Below are 23639 nucleotides of genomic sequence, written 5' to 3'. Positions count from 1 at the left end.
TTATCATGAAATTCCAGGTCGGTGCAAATACAAAAGAGAAGAGCTCAGATTTCTCTTCTGATTTCAGTTTCCTTCACAACAACCCCATGAAGGAAGCAGCACAAATATCACCCCCTCATTCTACTGAGAAGGAAGTTAAGGGATTTACCTAAGGGTGCCTGGGACCTTAAAGTGGCAGAAATGGGGCTTAAAGCTGGGTTTTTCAGACTCCGTGTCCCAGGCATTTTCCCCTACCTCGTGCTGTCATCCCCAAAGCTTTGGAAACCATCCCCTGTTCTGGGTTAACTCAGAGAAGGGATGTCACAGACAAGGGCAGGCCCTGGGGGTGGAAGCAGAACTCGTAGAGATAAGGGGGGGGCAGCTAGATGGCACAGTGGGTAAAGCACTGGCCCTGGATTTAGGAGGACCTGAGTTCAAATCCAGCCTCAGACCCCTGACACTTACTAGCTGTGTGACCCTGGGCAAGTCACTTAATCCTCATTGCTGAGAGAGAGAGAGAGAGAGAGAAGGGGGCAGATAAAGAAGAGTTGAGTTGAAGAGAACACCAGGCTCCGGGCTGGGTTTTGGCACGCCTCACTCCATTCCCCACTCCTCACCTAGACCCATTTTCTGCCACAAAGGCACGATGGTACTGTATTTGGAGTCCAACGGCCTGGGCTCAAAAGCTAGCTCTGCTGATTACTCCTTACACGGCCTTAAACAAGTGACCTCCCTCTCTGGGCCTCAGCTTCCTCCTCCTCTGTAAAATAAAGAGGCTAGAGTCCCTTCCAGCTCTTGATCTGGGACCCTATGAACCTCCTGCCTTTGCCACTCACGTCCTGGTCTGATGGAGAGGCATCCCCAACCCACAGGAGTTCCAGACCGCAAGGTTCTGCCCCCCTGGAGCTGCAGAAATCCAGCCTGTTCATCTAAGTGGGCAATGGACTCCCCCAGCACCAGGCCAGCCCCCTCCTCCCACTCACCTGCCTCTCGAGTTTCTGCTGCCGCAGGGTGCTGCCTTCATCGTCCAAAACACTGCAAAGAAAGAGGCAGAGGTTCAAGTCAGGCCTGGGAGGCCTAAAAGGGCAAGTGCTCAGGGTCTAAGGCAGAACTCAGCTTCTCCAAAGGGCCAACCTGGGGAGGACCATCCCATAGCCCAGCCTCCTAAGGGACCAGAGCTTCAAGATCACAAGACCCCAAAGGCACCTAACAAACTCCCTAGAGAACATTCCTGGAGAGGTAAGTAGACCCATGGACTCAGTCCCTGGGAAGGAAACCCAGCATTTCATCAAGGGGGAGGATGCATGTGGGTGGGGAGGGCTGTCAACCAAGACGCCAAATAAGGCTGGCATCCAAAGGAGTGGCATGCTAGAAGGATGTCCGATATCTAACAAGATGAGATTCAATAGGGAAAAAAGTAAAATCCTATTCTCGGGTTCAAAAAACACAACACACAAGAATAAGGTCATGTGATGAGACTCAACAATGGGACATCAAACAAACAAACAAACAAACAAAAAACCCACGGCTGAACATGTAGGCAGAGCATCCAGAAGGAGGGAGGTGACAGCTCCTGCTGTCCTCTGCCCTAAGCACATGTCATTTGAAGTACTCGGTCTAGTTGAGCATCACATTTTAGGAAGAATGTTGACAAACTGGAGTTGCCCTAAGGAAGATAATCAAGATAGTAAGAGGACTGGAAACCACATTGGGTGGGGACTGACAGGCTGGAGACATCTACCCTGCGAAAGAGAAGACTTGGGGACACATCATAGCTGTCTGCAGAAAGAGTAGACTTGGTCAGCTTGGTCCCATGGGACAGAACGTGAACCAACACATAGAAAGCACAAGTCTCAGCTTCCTAACAGCACGAGCTGTCATGGAAAGGATCGAGGCTCAGCTTGCTGCACAGAAGATCTCGGAGACCAGCCTCCTGCCTGATGCATGATTCCCCTTTGCAGCATCCCTGAGAGCCACTTACCCCGCCCCTGCTCAAACAATTCTAGGCCCAGAGAACTGACTACTTCACTAAGCCACTCATTCTATTTTCAGGCAGCTCTGATTGTGAAGTTCTCCCCATATGGCAAGCGGAAATCTGTCTCCTTGCAACATCCCTATCATACATATCAGTCTTCCAAATACTGGAAAATAGCTATCATGCTCATTCTACCCACAACCCTAAGCCTTCTCCTTTCTGAGGCTAAACATCTGCAGTTGCTTCAGCCAGTTGTCATGTCAGTTGTCACCAGGTCACCATCCCCTGGGCGTACTCCAGTTTATCAAGGTCTCTTCTAAAATGTGGCACCCAGAACTGAACACACTACTCAAGGTGTGGTCTGATCAAGGCAGAGGACAATGGAACTATCACCTCCCATATAGTTCTGGGGCACAGCAGTTTTGTTGTTTTGTTTTGTTTTTTGGTCTTTTTGCTGCTATGTCATACATCTGATTCATGTTGACCTTGCGGTCTGATAAAACACCAAGTTTAAAAAAAAAAACAAACAAGCACCTCCCCAGCCATGCCCCTACATCATATCATCATTTTTCTTTTTCCTCTAAGCCAAGGGCTTTACATTCATCGCTATTAAATGTCAGCTTATTAGCTCCATCCCACTGCTCTAGCCTACCAAGATATATTTGGAGGCAGACTCGTGTGTGTGTGTGTGTGTGTGTGTGTGTGTGTGTGTGTGTGTGTGTGTGTTTTAGATATCCCCCACACCATTTTATTAAGGCTGAGAAGTATTGTTGAGCAAACCATCCATGCCTTCAACTAACCAAGTCAAGAGTTCTTAACCTTTTGTGTGCCATGGACTTCTTGGGCAGGCTTATGAAGCCTATGAACCTCTTCTCAGAAAAACAGATTATTCCCTACATTCATAATTAAAAGACATGCAAAATTTCAGTTAGAAGTCAGTGACAACAATGGGAATTTTTTCCCATCCAAGTTCATAAACCCCTGAAATCTATCCATGGACCTCTAAGAGGTTTGTTTAAGATCCTCTAAGTGATAATAAAAACAATGAACACCAAAAACAGTCTTATAGTACGTCCCTAAACACAACTCCAAGTTGAAACGTATTCATTAAAATTGTCACTCTGTCATTTAACCAATTCCAAAACTAAATGTACTTTCCTAGAGTTCACATCCTTCCATCTTGGCCACAAGGATATCATGAATGATTTTTGTCAAATAGGTAGGCTGGAGTCAGATTATGGAGAGCCATGAATGTCAAGATAAGAGCCAGGGCTTTATTCAGTAGGCAATAAATAGCCATCTAAGAATTTTGAACAGAGGAGTGACATGATTACAGCTATGTCTAAGAAAGATAATCTGCCAGAGAAGCAGATAAATCACAAAGAAGCAAATGCAATTGTTCAAGTAGAAAGTAATTCTTGGTCAACCCAGGATGGTTCTCAATGATTACCAATTCCCCTTCTGAAGTGCTTACAAATCATTCATTTAATAATCTGTTCTAGAATTTTCCCTGAGGTCAAATTCATTGGTCTTTAGAGTTTGTAGAATCTACCTCCTCCTTTTTGAAAGTCAGTAAAACTTTGCCCATATCCAGTTCTGTGGCACCACTGTTTTCCCACAGTTCCTTAAAGATCCCTAATAGAGGCTCAATAATCACATCTGCAGGTTCTTTCAGTACCCTGGAAGGTCATTCGTGAAGCCTGGAGACTTTCACTCTATAAACTATGATGGATTTCAATTTCATTTACCAATTTTTTCCAACCCTTTCCCCAGTAGGAAGATCACTTTTCTTAGAGAAAATGGAGGCAAAATTAAAGGTAGTAAGATGTTTTCTCTTGGTTGTCCTTCAGTATTGTTCTATGTCCCCTAAGCAGAAAGTCTCTCTTTTCTATTACATCATTCTGGCCCTAAATACAGCCCAAAATGTCCTTGCAGTTGCCACTAGCAATAACTAATGGTTCCCCAAACCTCAGATCACCCTGCCTTTAAGAATTCCTAGGGGACAGCTAGGTGGCGCAGTGGATAGAGCACTGGCCCTGGATTCAGGAGAACCTGAGTTCAAATTCGGCCTCAGACACTTGACACTTGCTAGCTGTGTGACCCTGGGCAAGTCACTTAACCCTCACTGACCCATTAAAAAAAGGATTCCTGACATGATTATAATATGACCTACTCCTTGTCTTCTTCCTTAGTAATCTGCCCCCTGTTTCTTTTTTTGTTTCTTCTCTTTTCTTGTCTTCAAATATCAGAGAGTTCCTTATGCAACCACATCAATCTTTCCAAACTCTTCCTCCTTTTTTCCCCCAATCTTAACTGAATTGTTACTTCATTTAAATGAATTAATTATTCATTGGTAATTGTTAATGAATTGTTGGAAGCCTCCCATCCTTCTTTAATATTCTTTCCTTTTAGAGTCTCAGGCCCTATTTATCTCTGGACTTTTAGAAAATCACTCACCTATAGTAGGAATATTACAATATCCTCTTTGACCATCAGGAAGGCTCCAGGTCAGGAGGTGACCAGAAGAGATTTTTGTCAAATAGGTAGATTGGAGGCTCACTGACAGAGTGGTGATTTTTGTTTTGTTTTGTTTTGGTTTTTGCAGGGCAATGAGGGTTAAGTGACTTGCCCAGGGTCACACAGCTAGTAAGTGTCAAGTGTCTGAGGCCAGATTTGAACTCAGGTACTCCTGAATCCAGGGCCGGTGCTTTACCACTGTGCCATCTAGCTGCCCCCAGAGTGGTGATTTTAATGTATAAATGTCAACCTGGAGTTCTCTTTAGGGGAGTACTGCTATTTGTTTTTTAGTGAGGCAATTGGGGTTAAGTGACTTGCCCAGGGTCACACAGCTAGCAAGTGTCAAGTGTCTGAGGCCGAATTTGAACTCAGGTCCTCCTGACTCCAGGGCCAGTGCTCTATCCACTGAGCCACCTAGCTGCCCCCTGCTATTTTTATAATGTGGTCAATTTCTCATTTCCATTTCATAAACCAGTTTCTTAGTCATCTTCAAAAAGGAGCTGAGACAAGTGAGGCCCCTAGCAAATATACCTCCCCTCTACCTCCCAGAAAAAAGAAAAAGAGGAATACCCAACCAATGGCAGAACACCAGACTTCCCCCTTACCGTAACCCAGCCTGGCATCTGGAACCAGACAAAGGAGCAACAGGCTGAGGAGCTATAGAAACATGAGCAGAGACTGAGCGGCTCCCGCCCCAACTCAAAGGCACAAGGCCTGTCCATGACAAGGCATCTGCTCAGAGAGAACATGGTCCAAGACAGCAGTTCTCTATAAAGCCCCATAGCAAAGGGTACCTTCCCAGGGTTCTGTTCACCGGCCACAGGTTCTATCCTCTTGGAGAAAAGCTTTCATCTGGTCACCCAGGGTAAGCAATAATTTACAACAGGAAGCAGGTGCAGGTGTGGCTGGAAGATATCACTTATTCATTCTCAGCTGGCTGGGAAACTGAACATCCTTCATTAGAATCATGGGTTTAAAGATAGAAGGGGCTTGGAGCAGCTAGGTGGCACAGTGGATAGAGCACCGGCCCTGGATTCAGGAGGACCTGAGTTCAAATCAGGCCTCAGACACTTAACAATTACTAGCTGTGTGACCCTGGGCAAGTCACTTAACCTCAACTGCCTCACCAAAAAAAAATTTTTTTTAAAAGACAGAAGGGGCTTTAGAGCTCATTTACTCCAACTCCTTCATTTTACTGATGAGAGAACTGGGGGTGAGAGGGGATAAATGGCCACACAGGTAAGACGCAGAAGGACTGAAATTTCAACTCAGGTCCCTGGACTCCCAATTCTTTCCCACTCTCACCCCGCTTCCCAAGGGGTATCACAAGGCTATGCTAAAGAATGACCTCTAGGCTCCACGTGGCTGATGGAAAGAGCCCTGGAAAGGGAGTCCAGGCACCTGCACTATATCACGAGCTCCACTGCTAATTCACTACATGACTTCAGCTGAGACACATCGCTCTGGGCTTCCTCCTCTCTACAGTGGAAGGGGGGGTACTAAATGCCCTCTTAGGGCCCTCGGCTGTAACACATTGTTTGAGGACTCATCCTCTGAGTTCCAGGCTGTCAGACTTTGGCTCAAGCTAGGGACAGAGAATGTCACCGGCAGCACAGGTGAGTGAACCTGGAATGGTTACTAAATGACAAGCGTCTCTATCCTTCTCTGGACGACTTTAAACCCAGGAGAGGACACCACCCCCCTGGCCTGGGTTAGAGATGCTGAATTGAATTCCCCACAGAAGTAGCCCCTTCCCTCCCAGGATGCATTAGTACATGACTCAAGACAGCCTCCAAGTCAAAGAAGCATGCCCCCCCACTCCCTCCCTGCTCCTCCCCCTCGCCACAGACACCAGGGCTGAAAGCTCCCCTCCCAACAGCACATCAGGCTGTGTGTGGGCACAGCCGCAGCCTGAGGCAGCAAGGGGGCTAATTCATTTTGCCTCTTCATAAGTTTGGCATAATTGAATCGAACACAGGTCCTGGCCTGCTGCACATCCCCAGGGGGAAAGGGGGAGGGAGGCTGGGAGCCCAAGCCACAGTGTTATCCACGGAGCTCCCTGCAGAGTGCATGGTTCCCATTACAAACAAATGGTTGCTTAAGAGAGAGCTGTGTTTTATTTTAAATGGCATTCAAATAAAATTTCAAAGGCCAAGGTCAAATGGCCAAGCACCGAGATGAAACAATAGATGCAAGGAATCTGAGCTCTGGAAATCTCATCTCATATAAAGTCTGGATGTGATCATGGCACCAGATCTTGGTTCTTGGGTACCCCAATGGCATCGAGACAGTGAGGTACAGTGGAACGAGCCACCACCAGCCTAGGACTCAGAAGACCGGGGTTCTCACCCTGGAGAGATAAAAGAGAGGTGATGCAGAGTGATGGATCTGAAGTCTAGCAAGACTTGAATTCAAACCCCAGCTCTGATACGTATTAATATATTTACCAGGTATGTGACTTTAATTGTCTGTACCTGCTTCCTCGTTTGTAAAATTAGGATAAAGATATTTGAAATCCCTATCTCATTGGATTATTGTGAAGAAGGAGCTCTGGAGACAAGAAAAAATGAATGAACAAAAGAAAGAACAAAGGAAGGAAGGAAGGAGAGGTGGAGAAGTAGGGAGGCATATAGATGTACTTATGTGCATATATATACACACATATATAACATATATAATTTTATTGTCTTCATTCTGCCCTTGACTGACTGAATGACCTAAAGTCATTTTCCCCCACTGAGCCTCAGTTTCTTCCTCTGTAAAATGGAGATAATCCCTGCCTGGATTGCCTTACAGGACTGTTGTGGAGAAAATGCCTTATAAATTATAAAGGAACATAAACTATTACTACTGGAAATCAGAGAGCACTTTGAAAACGTTAGTGTAAGGGAAAATGTTTTTACTCTTTCTTTTCCCCGAACACCCCTGGGAATGACTTTCTTTTCATCCATTTAAAGTCTTTTCCATCCTTTTCTTGGCGTCTGGTCTGACCATTCTAGATTGACATTTGCCCTACAAATGACGAAAGACAGGCCCCGTCTAGAGCCAAAAAGCACCCAAATACATGCAGGACAAGAAAGGGCTTAGTCTTCACAGGAACAGACTGTCACAAAATGGCAATGTCCCCAGGTGACGGGAAATCTTAGCTGGCTCTTTCCCTCCCTGCTGGATAAAGGAAGCTCTAAATCCATTGCCCACGACACAGGGTCAGTTTGCTACCTGGGTCCTAGACTTCATCAAGCCATGTTGCTCTGACCGGTGACATCTCATCTGGCTTAATTAGCCAGAATCACAGCTCCCACTGCCCGGGCTCTCAGCTACCCTGTCAGCTTCCACTGGGCCGTTTCACGTCACTGAGTAGACCGACAGACCGTCTGCACCACCCCACTCATGCCAAGGCGGCACAGCCCCGCTACCCGATCTGTGCTCAAGGGTCCAGGGCAGATTGTCACAAAACTGCTTCCCATGATGCTGGTATCATCTCAGCCCTCACTCGACAGACCCAGAGAGAAGGCCCTGGCTAAAAGAACAGATGGGAACAGATATGAAAGTCATATTAAATAGCCGCATTGCTGTGAGACAGAGAAAGGCCCCAGAGGGCAGAGCTAGCTAGGCATGACGTGTGGATGGTGGTGGAGGAGGCACAATGGATGAAGGAAAGGTTCCAACAAGGCGGATTTAGGACAAATACAATGGGATTCCACATTTACAATTTACAAAATGCTATTGTGGCAACAGCCCTATGCCATGGGTGGCTATATCAGCCCTATTTGACAGGGAAGGAAACTGACCCTTGGAGAGGGGAAGTGACTCAACCCAAGGTCAAGGCTCATAAGGGGGCAGAACTGAGCCATAAACCCAGGTTACCTAAGCCCAGGTCATATAGGCCGCATCCTCTCTGAATAAGGCACTTTGTAAACCTTAAAGCACTCTATAAATGGGAGTTATACTAAAGTTGTTGTTAATGAGGTAGCTAGATGGCATCAAGGATACAGTGCCAGATCGGGCATCAGGAAGACCCAAGGCTGCACACTGCTTTGACCCTGAGTAGCCATGTGATTGAGTCATTTAATAAGAGCTAACATTGATAGAGTGCATCAAGGTCTGCAAAGCACTCTGCATACGGTATCTCAGCTGAAGTTTCTACAATCTGTAAAAAGGGTGTGAAAACAGCACTTACTCCATGGGATTGTTCAAATGAAATAAGATACATTCATATGAAAGGGGCAGAACCAATGAGAGGTGTCCAAAAAATGGAACTGGACTCTGGTGAGGAAGTGAGCTCCCTGTGCCTAAAGATGCTCTAGGAGGAGCTTGGAGAAGACCCGTCAAGGACGTTTTAGAGAGGGTCCCTGCCCTCACTGGGGGAGGGGGGCACATGGGTCTTGAACTAGAAGAGAGAGTCTCGAAGGTCCCTTCTGGCTCTGAGGTAGCAGGATCCTTTCCTGCCTCTCCTTGATCTACATGTGAAAGTAGAATCCACCTCATTAACCAACAGATCAAAGCTTCTACTTGAACACTGCCTTCAAGGGAAGAGGGCAGGTGCAGATGTGCTAAGGTTTGTGTGTGCCTATCTTCTCTCTTTGTCTGTCAGTATCTCTCTCCCCCCCCCCTTATTTTCTCCCTCCCTCCTTTTCTATTTCTCTGCCTCTCTCCTCCCCTCCCTCTCTCCCACCTCTCTCTCTCTCTGCCCCCCTTTTCCCTCCCTCTCCCCCCCTTGCCTCTCTCTGGCTCTCTTTCTGTCTCCCCCCCTTTCTCTTTCATTTTCTCCCTCCTTCCTTTTCTGTGTCTCTCTCCCCCCCCCCTTCCTTCTCCCTTCCCCTCGATCTGCCCCTCCCCTTTTCCTCTCGCTGGCTCTCTTCCTTCCCCCCTTCCTTCCCTTCTCTCTCTCTCTCTCTCTCTCTCCCCCTTCCCCCCTCTCCCCCAAAAGCCTGCTTACTCCCTCCTCCCAACCTCCACCCCACCTTTGGCAGCTCTTGCTCATTCTTCCATTCCTAAGAATTCATTTAAAAACAACTCCTCTGGGGGATGTGCAAGAGCTTGGTGAACCCCACGTCCAAGGCGAAACACTCGGGCTTCCTAAACCCCAGTCCAGGCTCCTCACTTCCAGCCTTAATGGGATTTCACAGGCCCAGAAGCTCAGAGCTCTCCAAACTGAGAGTGAATCCATTTCTCCATCCCTAGGCCAGAAGGGAACACGGGACATTTCTTCAGAGTGGGTGAGCTGGGGAGCGACCAGCCAGGGAGGCTCCTAGCACTCTCTGTACCACACTGTGGAAGGCAGGGAGCGGGGGAGGCAGAAGAAAGGAAAGAAAGGAAAAAGGAAACTGGGCTGTGGCCAGGCCAGACTTTCAGTCTATAGTCTCTAGCCCCCAACTGACAGGTTTTCCTTAGAAGGTCAGCAGCTCCCCTGTTCCAGATAACTGGGTTAGGAGTGGGGATGTAGGGCCACCATCTGAAGCACTGAGGCCAGAGTGGCCCCCTCACTTACAAGCTGCCCCTGAGAACGCAAGCTCCCTGAGGACAGGCGTTGTTTTAGCCTCTCAGGGCGCAGAAATGCACCTGACCTCAAAGGAAGAGCTTAATTTAAAAACAAACAAGCTTAGAGAGCTAGAACAAGCCTCTGAAACTCAGTTTCCTTATCTATGAAATGAGGGGATTAGACTAAGTGACCTCTAAGATCCCTCCCCTCTGTAATTCGTTGGTCAGTGACCAGCTGGGTCAGTGTGAGGGGGGGACAGGGGGTCAGAAGGATAAACTGGAGAGCCAGCCCCACCCCCACTCTCCCACTCACACCTCGGACCTACCTCAGCCACCCACCAAACCACAAAACACAAGGAACAACCCTGGGTCTCTGGGCGGAGAAAAAGGAGGAATAGCAAAATTGGGAGGAAAAGGAAAAAAGAACAGCATATCTCTAGTGGAGGATGATGTTTCCTAGAAGAAGAACAGCAGCTCCTGAGAGAGCTACAGCACACCCCGTTGTGACCAGGTAAATCAAGGCATGTCACGGTGAACTGCAGCATGCCCCAGGTAAACCAGAGCACACCCTGGGAACAACAAAGCCCCAGGAATAACAACATACATAGTGGGGCAACAGAGCCAGAAGCTCTGCCTTCCCCTGCCTCCCCCCACTTCCCCACACTCCCCAAAGGCTCTCCCTACCTTCCTCTCCACAGATTTTTTCTATCTTTCCACATTAGCAGGTCGCCACCCACACCTTCCAAAGGCAATGGCTTTTCTAATTATGCCAGCACCAAGGACAGTTATTGCTGATAGAGCAACCTCAGGCTTCAGGCTGTGACCACCACCACCACCACCCCTGCCAAGCCCAAGAAGGGGAGGAACCCTGACTGGACCCAGGACTCTCGTATCTTTCAGGCATTTCCAAGTTCATACACTTACCTTTGGGCAATGCGGGGATAGAGAAGGTCATGCATTACAGTGTCAAGTGTCAGGTACTGAGTCCCAAAGGCCAATCCATCTTTAAAAGGATGTAGCCACTAGGTTACCAGAGAGATGCCTGCCCCTGCAAGGTACTACCAGTGTCCAACCCGCCTGAGCCCTTGCTATCCAGATGCCTAGCTAAGCTTACCAGCTGTCCAATTTGGGCATCCCACTGACTTCTGCCTGACCCGGTTTCCCACAGGCCTGCCGGCTTCCTTGACTTAATCAATCAAGCTTTATGAAATGCCCTACTGTAAGCAGAGTACCGTGCTAGGCCCTGGGGGGACACAAAAGTTTAGATAAGACCCCGTTTCTCTCTGCCTTCCTGGAGGTCACAGTTCAGGGAGACAAACACCCACAGCTCTAAAACCCAACAGGCTGCAAAGAAAGTACTGTCCATGGTCCCCAGGAAGAAAGGAGGCTGTATCCAACCGTCTCAACAAGCGTTCATGGGCCAGGCAAAAGTCTCTGCCCATAAGGTGCTACCATCTCCTGGGTGGCTACAACAGCACCTACTGACAAGCAGATGAAAAGTTAGACCAAGTAACTTCAAGCAGGAAAGAATACAAATAGCTGGAGTGGGGAGGGCACAATCATGATCACGCAAGAGCTGGACTTGAGAAAGCTGAGGAGTCCGTGAAGCTGAAGGTGCAGGCCTGGGCAGTGTATTTCAGATGTGGGGTAGCCACAAACAAAAGTGAGATGGAGGTGCTGACCCAGACCTTGGCTGCCCTGGGCCCCTCCTCAGGAAGTCCCCTGTTACAGAACACCCTTACTGGCATTGTTTGTGGTGTAGCTGTGAGCAGCAAGCTCCCCCAGGCTGCCCCCCACTTTTCTGCTGCCCTGGATGAAACCTGAGGACTCTCAGGCCTGAGTATGTTTTGGTTAACCCTTATAAGCAGTGCCTACGTCTGCCTGAGACGCCGGAAGGGCTGGTTGGTCCAGAAGCCTGGGGAGCTGAGAATGTTCCCAGCATCACATCACTATCAGATCCACCCTCATCCCAAGGAAAAGGCTGAGCCCTGAGTACCCCACGGCCAGCCAGGAGTCTCCATGTCCATCCTCTAGAACAACTGCTAAAAAAAACCAAGCAAGAAAGGCTGACATCTGCAGAGGAGATACACGTTTGCATTTGGAAGCTGCAAGGGCTACCGGCTTACAGAGCTATTGGGCTAATGCTCCGACTTGTTTACTGAAACTGCCCATGACTATAAAAGAATCCCTCCCTTCCTGTGAATGAGGATTGTATGTGATTATTATTGACTGTATCATGTACAAGGGGTACAGTAAGACTGTAAGGAGCTTGGTGAAGGGGGAAATGACATCCTACTGATCACAGGGAAGTGGGTAGAAAGATCAGCAGGACAGGACACATGCTAAATGTTTCACTGGACCTAGTCAGTACCAGCCAGGCCCACCAATATTTGTTAGGGGTGGAAGTAAAGGCAGGGCAGCTAGGTAGCAAAGTGGATAGGCTTGGAGTTCAGATCCAGCTTCAGATACCTATAGCTGCTTGACCCTGGGCAAGTTACTTAACCCTGTCTGCCTCGATTTCCTCATCTGTAAAATGAGCAGAAGGAAATGGCAAACTATTCCAGTACCTTTGTTAAGAAAGCCCTGGGGGCAGCTAGGTGGCACAGTGGATAGAGCACTGGCCCTGGAATCAGGAGTACCTGAGTTCAAATCCAGCCTCAGACACTTAACACTTACTAGCTGTGTGACCCTGGGCAAGTCACTTAACCCCAATTGCCTCACTAAAAAAAAAAAAAAAAGCCCTAAGTGGGGTCACCCAGAGTGGGGGGGGTAGAAGAAGGGGAACAGCTCTGAAGGGCCAGAATGCTGGATTTCAGTGAAGATAAGGCCCAGTCCCACAGAAGCCTTCTCCCAAAGCAATATGGTGGTCAGGTACTTCTAGGACCTCAGCTCAGAAGTTCATTAGTTTGAAATGTGAGTAGTCTGGCCTAGATAAATCATCCCAGTCTCTTTAACTCAGTTGGAGGAGGGGATATCTGAGGGAACAGGATCTTAAACCACAAAGTATGAGATACATGTCGGTTATTACACTTACCCCAAAAGGTTCAAATACCCAAGAACCAATGGTATTAGACTTAACTCTCTCTAGACCTCTGGCCTGCCCTCCCAAGAAATCCCAGCAGTGGTTGGCATATACTGATAAGCCAGAGACTGTCTTGGAGGCCGCCAGACCCCAGTTTCCCAAAGAGGGCAGGCCTGGAGATCAGGAATTCCAGGGGACCAGCACATTTTCCATGGATCGTAGGAATTCAGAGCTTGCGAGGACCTTGGAGTCCTCTGGTCCAAGGCTCCAGAAATCCCCTGCTGCGACGTTTCCATCCTCTTAGGCAGAAGAAAGGCCCTGCTCCTTCTTATGTTGGGGAGCAGCACCGACCTTAGAGAAAAAAAGACACAAATCCAAGTGCCTGGCTCTGATCCTTAGCTCGGTGTGGCCTTGGGGCAGCTCATTTTAGCTCATTGAACTCCAGGACCCCCATCCATAAGCTGGGGCTGGCTACTATGGTTTACAAGATGGTGGTAAGAAAAGCACTTTGTAAACCTGAAGGCCTCGGAGAATTATGATGGGATAGGGACAAAGTTGGGACCTGTGGTTCCACTATAGAGGAAACTCCCAGAAATCTGTGGTATTAGAGAGCTACCTGGATGCCCTATGAAATTAAGTGACCTAAGGGACAGCTAGGTGGTGAAGTAGATAAAGGACCTGAGTTCAAATCCAGCATCAAACACTGTGTGAACCTGGACAAGTCATTTAACGAGAGAGACAGACAGACAGACAGACAGACAGACAGAGAGAGAGAGACAGAGAGAGACAGAGAGAGAGGGAGGGGGAGGGGAAGAAGAAGAAGAAGAAGAAAAGGAAAAAGGAAGAGAGGGAAAGAAAGAAAAAAGACAGAAATAAACAAACAAATTAAGTGACTTAAGGTCACACAGCTAGGATGTATCAGAGGTGACCACAAGGCCAGCTCTCTATCCACCACATTGGGATGCTTCTGTTGCCGATGATGATAAAAGGCAGCAATGGTATAGCAAATTGACTGGAGAAATGGCCCCAGAATTGGGAACACCTGGGTTCAAGTCCACACACTGGCTGAGTGATCTTGGGCATCACTTAACCTTTCTTTAATGACCTGCATTGGTAAAGGGAACTTCCTGAGCTGGGAGTCCTCCGCACCAATTAAAAGACAGGTCCAGGGCAAAAATTCATTCTTATACAGCCACAGTAATAGAGAGGGCATTGATGTAGCTGAGCCTAAGTCCCCAAGAAAACTGAGTGGGGTTGGCGGGGAGGAGGGATTGAATTTTCTAAGCCTCTGGGCCCAGTTCTAAATTTCCAGCTGCCCCTGTAACAGAGGGTCCTTTCTCTCGCTGGGGGTGGGAATTGGCTGCTGTTACTTGGAGCTAAAGTCTCTGGGATACTGCAAAGCTGTGAAATGGGATTCTAGGAAAGGGCCGCTCCCCCGGTGGGCACTGCCAACCTGAGGATGACTCATCAACTGGTGAACAGGGGAAGTAGCTGGATCAGGCAGCTGGGCTCGACAGGTGCAAAGTGTTCATTGGACCCAGGCTGAGTCTCTAGTGTCTCTGGCACTGTGAGCTGGGCCTGAGAGTTAATGGGGTACAGGATGCTGCCAAGCTGGACCTTGGTGGGAGGTTCAAGAAAGCCAGCTTCCCTCCCCCGCTTTCCTCTGCCCACTCAGCTATGAAACAGGGTAAAAAAAAATATGAGGGCATTCTAAGGGGCTAGTGTTAGGGGGTACGAATCGTATTGAGGGCTGGCTGGAGGTCTACAGACAGACCAAGGTTAGCCTGAGAGGCCCGTAACGGAGCCCTCTTACTCTGCATTCATTCAGGAGGCTGCTGGCCCCAACCCAGAGCAGCAGCAGCAGTAGCCACCACCACCGAGTTCTGACTGGGTTCAAACAGAGATCACTATGTCTCCGTGTAAACTACAGTCTCAGGCTCAATCAATAGGACTTCGCAGTAGCTACCGAGATTATGATTGTCCCCATCTTACAGATGAGGGAAGAGAGATTCAGGAGGTGTTTGGGTTTTTTTTAAACACCAATTGTGTCCTAGGTGAATTAAGGAAGGTGAAGACAGGGTTGTTGATGCTAAGCCTAAAGAAAGAACATTTTCATTCTCTTAGGGTCTGAGGAAGTCTGGGAGGGGTAGAACTGAGCAAAGAAAGAAACCCTTTGGGGAAGGGGTGGAGGGGGTCAGCAAGGTGCTCCACATCCCAAACCAGGAGCATCAGTGAGGACCCTCACAGAACCTGGGGATGACCCCTCAAGGAAGGAACGAGATGCTGCACGGACCAGGCTCACCACCCACCTAGAAAGGGGGACCCTGGCACTGGAATAAAGGCTGGCCGGTCATTTCCTAGAGCTTGCTCCGGGAACCCCGCCCGGCTGCCTTCACTTGGCCACCTGCCACCCCCACGGACACCCAGATGCTTCACCAGGAAAGGACCGAACATGTATTTTTGGCCTGGGATGATGAGATGCCGGCTTTCCGGGGAGATTGCTGTGCAGCGGCGTTCCCAACACTGATTTTATTTAAAACCACCCATTCCACTAAAAACAGCAGAGCCGTAGGCTTGCACCAGAAGGAGCAAAGCCACTGGGGCAGGAGAACCTAGGCCTGGGCATCCTGGCATGCTGTCCTGGGGGTTCCTTGTTCCAAGATAGAAAAATCCCAGGAAAACAGGACAGGTGGTCAGTGTCTGGTGCTCTTTCCAAGGGAAGGAAGACTGCCCCTGGGGAGTCTCAGCCATGGGAAAGTCAGCTCCAGGGATATGTGCCAATGCACCAGCGTCACTTCCAGGGCCTGGCAAGCCTGTCCCTGCCACCATAAGCCCATTTTCCAAAACTGACCCCAGCCCTGTTCTACCAGAAATAATGACTTGAGTGTGACCATACCAAGTCCGCTCCCTTCTCTGGGCCTCAGTTTCCCTACCTACAAAATTACAGGGTTAGACTTTACAACACCTAAGGACCCCTTTGGGTTCTAACGTTCTAGGATCTATGCCCCCTAAGACCCCAAACCTCTTTATCCATGGGGTTGCAGTGGAAGTATTGAGCTCCCCAAGGGCAGGGACTGTCTTTTTGCCTCTTATTGTATCCCCAGTGCTTAGCACTCAATAAGGGGGAAAAATTCCACACTGGTTGAACATGCCAGGAGATCCCCAGCATCCTTAGTGCCTTTAAAAGTAGATCCCGGGGGCATCTAGGTGGCACAGTGGATAAAGCACTGGCTCTGGATTCAGGAGGACCTGAGTTCAAACCCGGCCTCAGACACTTGACACTTACTAGCTGTGTGACCTTGGGCAAGTCACTTAACCCTCAGTGCCTGCCAAAAAAAAAAAAAAAAAAAGTAGATCTCAGAAAGCTTACTTTGGGGACCCACCACAGAAGGAGAGGCTAGAGATGGTCTGAAGGGATAAGTATGCCAAGTTGGGTCAGGGAGGGGGTGTCCCTGGTCCCTGGAGGTCCAGCTGCAGAGCCCAATTTCATTAAATCAGAAAATTCTGGAGCTGGAAGGGCAGCTCTGTGAACAGCTAGTCTAACCCTCTCATTTGACAGGTACAAAGAAGACAGTGACTTGTCCAAGGTCACTCTGGAAGTCAGTCAACAGCAGAGCTATCAAGACAAAATCTCAGGTTTCCGGATGTCCACGTAGGTGCCACCCACAGTTAGGCTAGAGTGCCAGACACCAATGCAGAACCAATGGTAGGAAAGAATGTGCCCCTGGAAGAGCCATCTGTAGGCAGTAAAATCTGGCTCCTGAGGTCACAGAGATGCCAAGGCTAATGAGAGATGCAGAAGGGGAGAAGGTCGAAATGACCTGGGAAAAACACTCACAAAAAGGAGGAGAAAGGAGACCAAAATTCGTATTTCCACTAAAAAAGTCACCTGTTTTCCCATCCAAGCAGTAGAGAGGTCTCCTTTCCACATGCTGGAATGGGCCAGGCACGGCGTCAGCCCTCACTCCATGAGCCCCAGAAGGGATCCTGAGCCTTCTCTAACTTTGCACTTCCTCTGCCCCTTTGTGGGCTCCTGCCACTGGCCTTAACTGTCCCATCCCTGGGGTCTACCAGGGGGCATGCCGGTATTAATGTTGCTAAGATGGTGGGGTTGTGTCTGTCTGTCTCAGGGGGAAACAGGAGTAGCCAAGAAGTGGGGGTCCCTTTGAAAAGTCAACTAACCCGTGCTCTCAGAACCTTCTCTTTGGCAGTTCCTGGTCTCACAGATCTGGTCTCTGCCCCATCCCAAATTAGAACCACCATTACATCATCAGATTTAGAGCGGGAAGGGACCTTGTGGTTGTGAATCATTTTCATTCCTACCCAACTCTTCATGAGCCCATTTGGGGTTTTCTTTGCAAAGACATTGGAGCAGTTTACCATCTCCTCCTCCAGTTCATTTTACAGATGAGGAAACTGGGGGAAACGGGGTTAAGTGATTTGCCCAGGGTGACACAGCTAGCAACTAACTGTCTGAGGTCATATTTGAATTCAGGTCTTCCGGACTCCAGGCCCAGCTCGCTATCCACCATGCCACTGGGCTGCCCTTAGAAAGGGAGCTTAGCGGTCATCAAGTCCAATACCCTCATTCTGGACAGGAGGAAACTGAGGCAGACAGAGGTTAAATGGCTTCCCCGAGTATCTGAGATGGGACGTGAATTGAGGTCTTCTTGACTCCAAATCCAGTGCCTTACTCACTACACCGCCCCCTCTCCACCAAAAGGATTCATCACCATCATCTTCATTTACCAAGCATTGAAGAACCTACTATGGGCCAGAGACCATACTAGGCACTGGGAACAAAAAGACAAAAATAGTCATGGTGCCAACCCACGAGGAGCCGCCATCCTATTGAGAAATTCAAATAGCAAGAGCCAGTCCACCCGAAGGACTTTCTGGGCTGGGTGTCCCAGGCTTGTGGCAGAACTATCCACTGGACTCAGGGTGAGGCATGGGGCACAGACAAAAGGAGAGAAAGAGATAGGAGGCCCAGTAGACATCCCTCTGGTCACTGCCCTCCCTTCTCACGGCCCCCCAGCCCACCATAGATGGGAATTCTGTGTTCTTACAAGTTATTGGGCTATTGTCAAGCTTTAAGGTGAGCGGTTAAGAAGGGCCACTCCTTGATGGCAAGGAAGAGAGGAAAGAAATGAGAGGAGAGGAGGAGGCAGAGACATGAATCTTCGGCATGAGAACACAACGCGAACATGGGCAAGTGGCTGGGGGCAGCGGACCCATCACTGGTCTCTCCAGCTCTGTGAATGGAGGGAATGCTGGCTGGAGCCCAGCCTCTGTAGGAGGTTCAGAAGGAGGCCCCCAGTTTTCTACTACAATGCTGAGAGCCAGTGGGGTCCAATGGACTTGGGAGTATGAAAGACAGCTGTGCCACTGACTAGCTGTGACTTCAGGCCTCATCTGTAAGATGAGGACAGGGACACCTGACCATTTGTACCACACAGCCTCTCATGTGGCGTTAAAAACTGGAGGTCTCCTGAACTTTCACCATGGAAACGTAAGCAGTCAGGGCAGGTGAGAGCAGTAAAGAGAGACCCACAAAGGACCCCGGTGCCTGGAGCCCAGTAGACAATGCTGAGCTTAGGCTGGGATGCCGGTGGGCGTCCCAACTTCACCCAAAGGGAGCCGGCATGCCTGGCTCTCGAAACAGCTCCAGAGCCTGCTCCGAAGAGCAGAAAGAAGACATCTCTGCCCACCGGGTCAGATGGGATTAGCCGAGGAGTATCCCTCCTCTGTCAACTTGGCAAGCTTAAGCTTCTGAATGGGTTTTGCTTTACAGTCTTTTCTCCCTTCGTTCCCTGGGAAAGCTCTCAAGCCAGGACTTATCTCTGCTAAATGAAGGGAAAAAGAGTTTGCTGATGTCTAGCTCTGGAAAGGAGGGGTGAGGTAGAGTGGGAGAAGAGTGGAGGGTGTGGACTCAACACTCACTTTCTCTCCAAGCCAATGGTAATCAGAGGAAGAAAGGAAAGAAACCCTCTGGGGAAGCTGGAAGGCCCAGAAATGCCCACACTGAGGTCTCAGCAGCAGGGTATTCTGGGGTACAGCACCCTGGGGATGCTGGATTATTGAGGGGCATTATCTTGCTACAGGATCAAGTGAAACAACATTTCTTCTCCCTTACAGAGGGGCACACAGGCTTCCTCTTGTTCTGAATGCCCGCCACCATTTCTGCTCCTCTCTTGTTTTTTTTTTTAGTTTCCCCAAAAGGGTGCAGGGAGAAAGGAATGAGAGGGTGCCCTCCTCAGAACATCTTCTCTCAGGGTCAGATTTTGCTTCCCAGCAGACAGGGCCCTGAATTCTGGGGGTCAGACGGACAAGGTTGTCTCATTCCTCAGAGCAGCTAGGTTTTAGCAGCTTGAGTCTTCCTCCCAGCCTCAGTTTACCCACAGCCAGGACTTAAGATGGGCCTCAGCCCCAAATTAAAAGACTTCTCAGGAATTCCTCCCTCCCCCCAAAATGGTTTCACTCAGGACATGCCAAACCCACACCCAGAGCCCCAAGAAATAAGACTGAAAGCATTTTTTTTCCGATCACAAACACCTCAGAAAGATTTCTCCTACCCACTGAAGAATACTGGCCCACACAACTGACAAGAGTCCCAGTAGCAGCTGGCGCCCAAGAAGAGCTCACTCATTCATTCCTTGGTCCTGACTGCTTCTCTGGTGGAGGGGTGAGGGCCAGACAGGCAAGGAATGGGGACAGGGATAAGGAAGCCTCCCCCTCCCTCCAGGCCTGGCCCAGCTTCCTCAGTGACTGTCTAACCCCCAGCTGTCAGGCCAGGACAACAGGAGGGCTGGTATCCAAGGGGTTCTCAGAAGCAAAATGTTCCCTTGTAGGAACAGCCCCCCCCCCCCATTCAGAGCCACATTCCTTGGCCAGGGTCTAGAATCACAGGCCAGAGTAGTCAAAAGAGGTAGCAGATGTGGGACCGTGCTAAATGATGGGACATGTGAGTCTGTAAGCATCTCCACCGATGTATCTGAAGGTGACTATGTCCTATATGGTTTGAGATGGCTTGAGGAGGGGGACATGGGGGGGGGGGCCTGCAGTTAGAATTAGTCCCTTAAAGGCACAAGCCTTCTACTTCAGGAGGAAAAGGTTCCTGCTACATATGCCCCTGGGGAGAGAGAACAGAGCCACTTAAATTCACCCCAAGGAGGTTTGCAGACAGATCTGTATTTAATAACCCTCTGGGTGTTTCCAGCTGGTCTCTGTTCATGAATACCTTAGAAAGCTTTGTGTCTAGAAGTGGCAAATATCATCAGAGCCTCTCCCAGGAGCAAGTTTTGTAAAGACATGATACTGGATATGAGGGCACCAGGGGTACCATAATTCTGGCCCCAGCCTTGCTCCCTGATGGTGGACTATGGATAGGGTCACAGACAGCTCCCTGTGTCCTGGACCCTGGGGGGCAAGTATCCCTGGCAGCCGGTCTTCCCTCACCAATAGAGCCTGGGACCCCCTCCAGCAAGCAGTTCATCGGTGTCCAGCACCTTTGACGCACATGCTTCTGTAGGAGAGGCCTGGGAGACAGACTCTGTAGCCCATGGCAACGGGGAGCCAATGAGAGGCCAAGGAGAGGGGGCTGCCATGGAGACATGGCGATCATCAGCTCCTCTCCCCAGCAGCAGCAAGGTGGGGGCTGGACCCAAATGGAGGGAATAGCTGAGGCAGGAGATGGAAGGGTGCTCCAGGTGCATGGCTCAGGGTTCTGCCCGCCTGGAAGAAAGCCTAGTTCAGGTCCCTGGCCTAGATCTGACCCTGCACTTGACTCTCCACTGGGGTCGGGTGGATGTTGGGGCGGGGGTGGAATAACTCCCCATCCGGAGCTCGTGTGACTGCTGTGGAGTTTGTGAATGGGTGAGCAGCGTGCTTACCTGTACCTCTCTGTGTACGTGTGTCTCTCAGTTGGAGCCCTTGCCTCTGATTGTCACAAGCATGGGTGCAGAGTGGGGGGAGGGGTTCCCCAATTTCCTCACTAATCAGTTCCCTCAGTCTCCAATCCAGAGAAAGGGCACAGAATTTCGATCTTAGGGGGCTTTGAAAGATCCCCAAGTCCTCCCCTGATCTTGCAGAGAAAGAAACCCAGGGTCATGAAGTGGCAGAACCAGGGCTTAGATGCAAACCCAAACCCGCTCTTTCCACTGAACCCCAGCTCCTCCCCAAGTGCCCTGCCCACTGGCCAGGGTGTTCCTCCCACCCCCCGGTGTCCCGCGTGCCCGGGCCGGGCCGCAAGGGGACAGGGACAGAGAAGGAGACCTACACCGAGACGTGGAAGGGGACAGGACAGGGTAGGGTTGGGTCGTGGGGAGGGGGGACGGCCGGTGGCCCCATACCTGTAGCGGATCCAGTCGGAGTGGTGCTTGGAGGTCATGTCTCCCGGGGGGGCCGGGCCGCAGGCGGCTGGGGGGGCGGGGGCCCCGGGCCGGCGGGACCTCGGGGGGCTGCTTCGTGCGCCCTGCTCAGCTCCCGGGGGCTCGGCCCGGGCCGCCTCCGCATCGTCCGCCGGCGGGCTGCCGGGGGACAGTTCGAGGGAGGGCGCGGGCTCAGTTCCGCCGCGGCCCGTCCGCCTGCTCCCCGGGCCCCGGCTCCGGCTCCGGCCCCGGCCCCGGCTCCGGCTCCGGTTCCGGCTCCGGCCCCAGCTCCGGCCGCATGGGCCGGGGGGGAGGGGGGGTGCTGCGGGAGGCGCTGCGGGACGCTGTCGGCCCCTGCCGCTGGGGAGGTCGAGGTCCCCGGGCGGCGCGCGCGAGGCCGGTCCTGGGCGTCTGGGCGGGCTGCGTGTGTGTCTGTGTGTCTGTGTGTCTGTGTGTGCGTGTATCTGTGTGTGCGTGCGTGTGTGTGTGTCCGTGTCTGTGTGCGCGCCCCGCCCCGAGCCGCTCGGTGCGCCCGCCCCCGCTCGCTCGCGCAGGACGCGCCCCCCGCCCCCCCGGGCCGCAGCCCCTCCCCGCCTTTCCCCGCAGGGCGCTGGGGTTGGGTGGGGGTGATTGGCTGGATGGGAGATGGGCAGATGGGAGGATGGGGGGATGGGATGCGAGGGAGTACGCTAACTCCCCGGGCACCCCTTGGCTGAAGTTAATCCCGCCCCTCCATCTCCAGCGCTCACGCAGCTCCCTGTTGGACACTGCACGTTTGGATGTAAGAAATGGATGGTACCATGTAATTCCTCATCTCCCTAAGGTGCCAATGCGGCGCCCCCGCCCCCTAGGCTCCTTGTCCAAACCCTCGACCAAATTAGCTCAGCCCCATTTATTCAGTGCCCAAAGGGGCGAGGATGAGGGCGAAGTATAAAATCTGGTTTGGCCCAGGAAGCTGACGTCTAGTAAGGAAACCTGGGTCCAAGTCCTGGCTTCCACATGCATTAACTGTGTGACCCTGAGCCAGTCACTTCCCTTCTCGAACCGGAACTGTAACATTACGTCTTGCTATTTGTGTGTGTGTGTGTGTGTGTGTGTGTGTGTGTGTGTGTGTTTTCTCCTAATGTTGATGCCTATTCTTGGCATGGGAGTGAGGCAAAGTTCTGGAGGTGAACCCTGGGCCCTGGAAGGTCCTAGGAAACCGAAGGGTCTTTGCCTACAAGTCCAGTGACAAATAGTGGGCTACAGCCAGCCTCACTGAGTTCGGAGAGGCTCAACACCAATCAGTCATCAATCAAAGCACATCTGTTAAACACCTACTATGTGTCAGGCACTTGCTTAACACTAGGGATAGAAAGAAAGGAAAAACAAAAAAACAAAAACAAAAAAACAACCCTGGCTTCAAGGAGCTCACCGTACAATAAGGGAAACACCATGAAAACAAGACATAGGATAACGTGGAAACAAGCAACAGAGGGAAGGCATTCACACTGAGGAGGATCAGTAGGTGGAGATGAGGAGGGAGACCATTCCCAGCATGGAAAGCGGGCCAGTAAAAATATCTAGAGATGAAGTGTCTCGTTAGAGGAACAGCAAGGAGACCAAAAATCCCAGAGTACTGAAAAGTAAGTGATGAGCCTTTTTAGCCACAGCAACTCAGACCAGATGTTGAACTAGAGAGGGGTTGCAATTTGCAAGAACAGAGGGGAGTATTCCTGCCTAAAAGACCACCATCCTTGAAACTGACATACAAATGAGGTGCCATATTCCCCTTTAGACTAGGAGTTTGGGAAGTGGGACCATGTTTTGACCAGACTCTCAAAGGGCAGCAGAACCATGCAGTAAAGGAAATGTTACAAATGGATCCTCAGTCCCTTCCAGATCTAAATCTATGATCCTCAGAGCCCCTGGCTCAGAATACAATACTCTTCACTCAGTAACTACTTAATAAAGGCTTGTCAAATGGATGGATGGATGGATGGATGGATGGATGGATGGATGGATGGATGGATGGATGGATGGATGGATGGATAGATGGATGGATGACAAAGTAGAAAAGTCATATATTTGGAAATAGAAGGGACATTCAAGATTATCTAACTACTGGGGACAGCTAGGTGGTAAGGTGGATAAAGTACTGGCCTTGGATTCAGGAGGTTCTGAGTTCAAATCCTGCTTCAGACACTTGACACTTAGTAGCTGTGTGACCCTAGGCAAGTCACTTAACCCTCATTGCCCCACAAAAGAAAGAAAGAAAGAAAGACACCAAAAGAAAAAAATATCTAACTATTAAGTG

The 23639-nt window shown here is 50.2% G+C and overlaps 1 protein-coding gene across 8 annotated transcripts in view; it reads right to left on the bottom strand.

The window, feature by feature from the left end:
- The window catches only part of TUB (TUB bipartite transcription factor), a 146977-nt gene that overhangs the window by 55213 nt on the left and 68125 nt on the right, over positions 1-23639 (bottom strand). For 4 of the 8 annotated variants that reach the window (XM_043970316.1, XM_043970321.1, XM_043970323.1 and 1 more), the window contains exon 2: positions 963-1014. In XM_043970316.1, coding sequence (XP_043826251.1) covers positions 963-1014 — 52 coding nt within the window. Of the gene's footprint in view, positions 1-962; positions 1015-1505; positions 1542-19549; positions 19634-20866; positions 20993-21325; positions 21872-23639 lie in introns of those variants that run through there. The other 4 variants (XM_043970319.1, XM_043970322.1, XM_043970318.1 and 1 more) reach the window with 4 other exon arrangements.

The sequence above is a fragment of the Dromiciops gliroides genome, chromosome 6, assembly GCF_019393635.1.
Source record: "Dromiciops gliroides isolate mDroGli1 chromosome 6, mDroGli1.pri, whole genome shotgun sequence".
NCBI lineage: Eukaryota > Metazoa > Chordata > Mammalia > Microbiotheria > Microbiotheriidae > Dromiciops > Dromiciops gliroides.
Note: the sequence above shows the minus strand (reverse complement) of the source record. Positions and strands in the feature narration are given on the sequence as shown.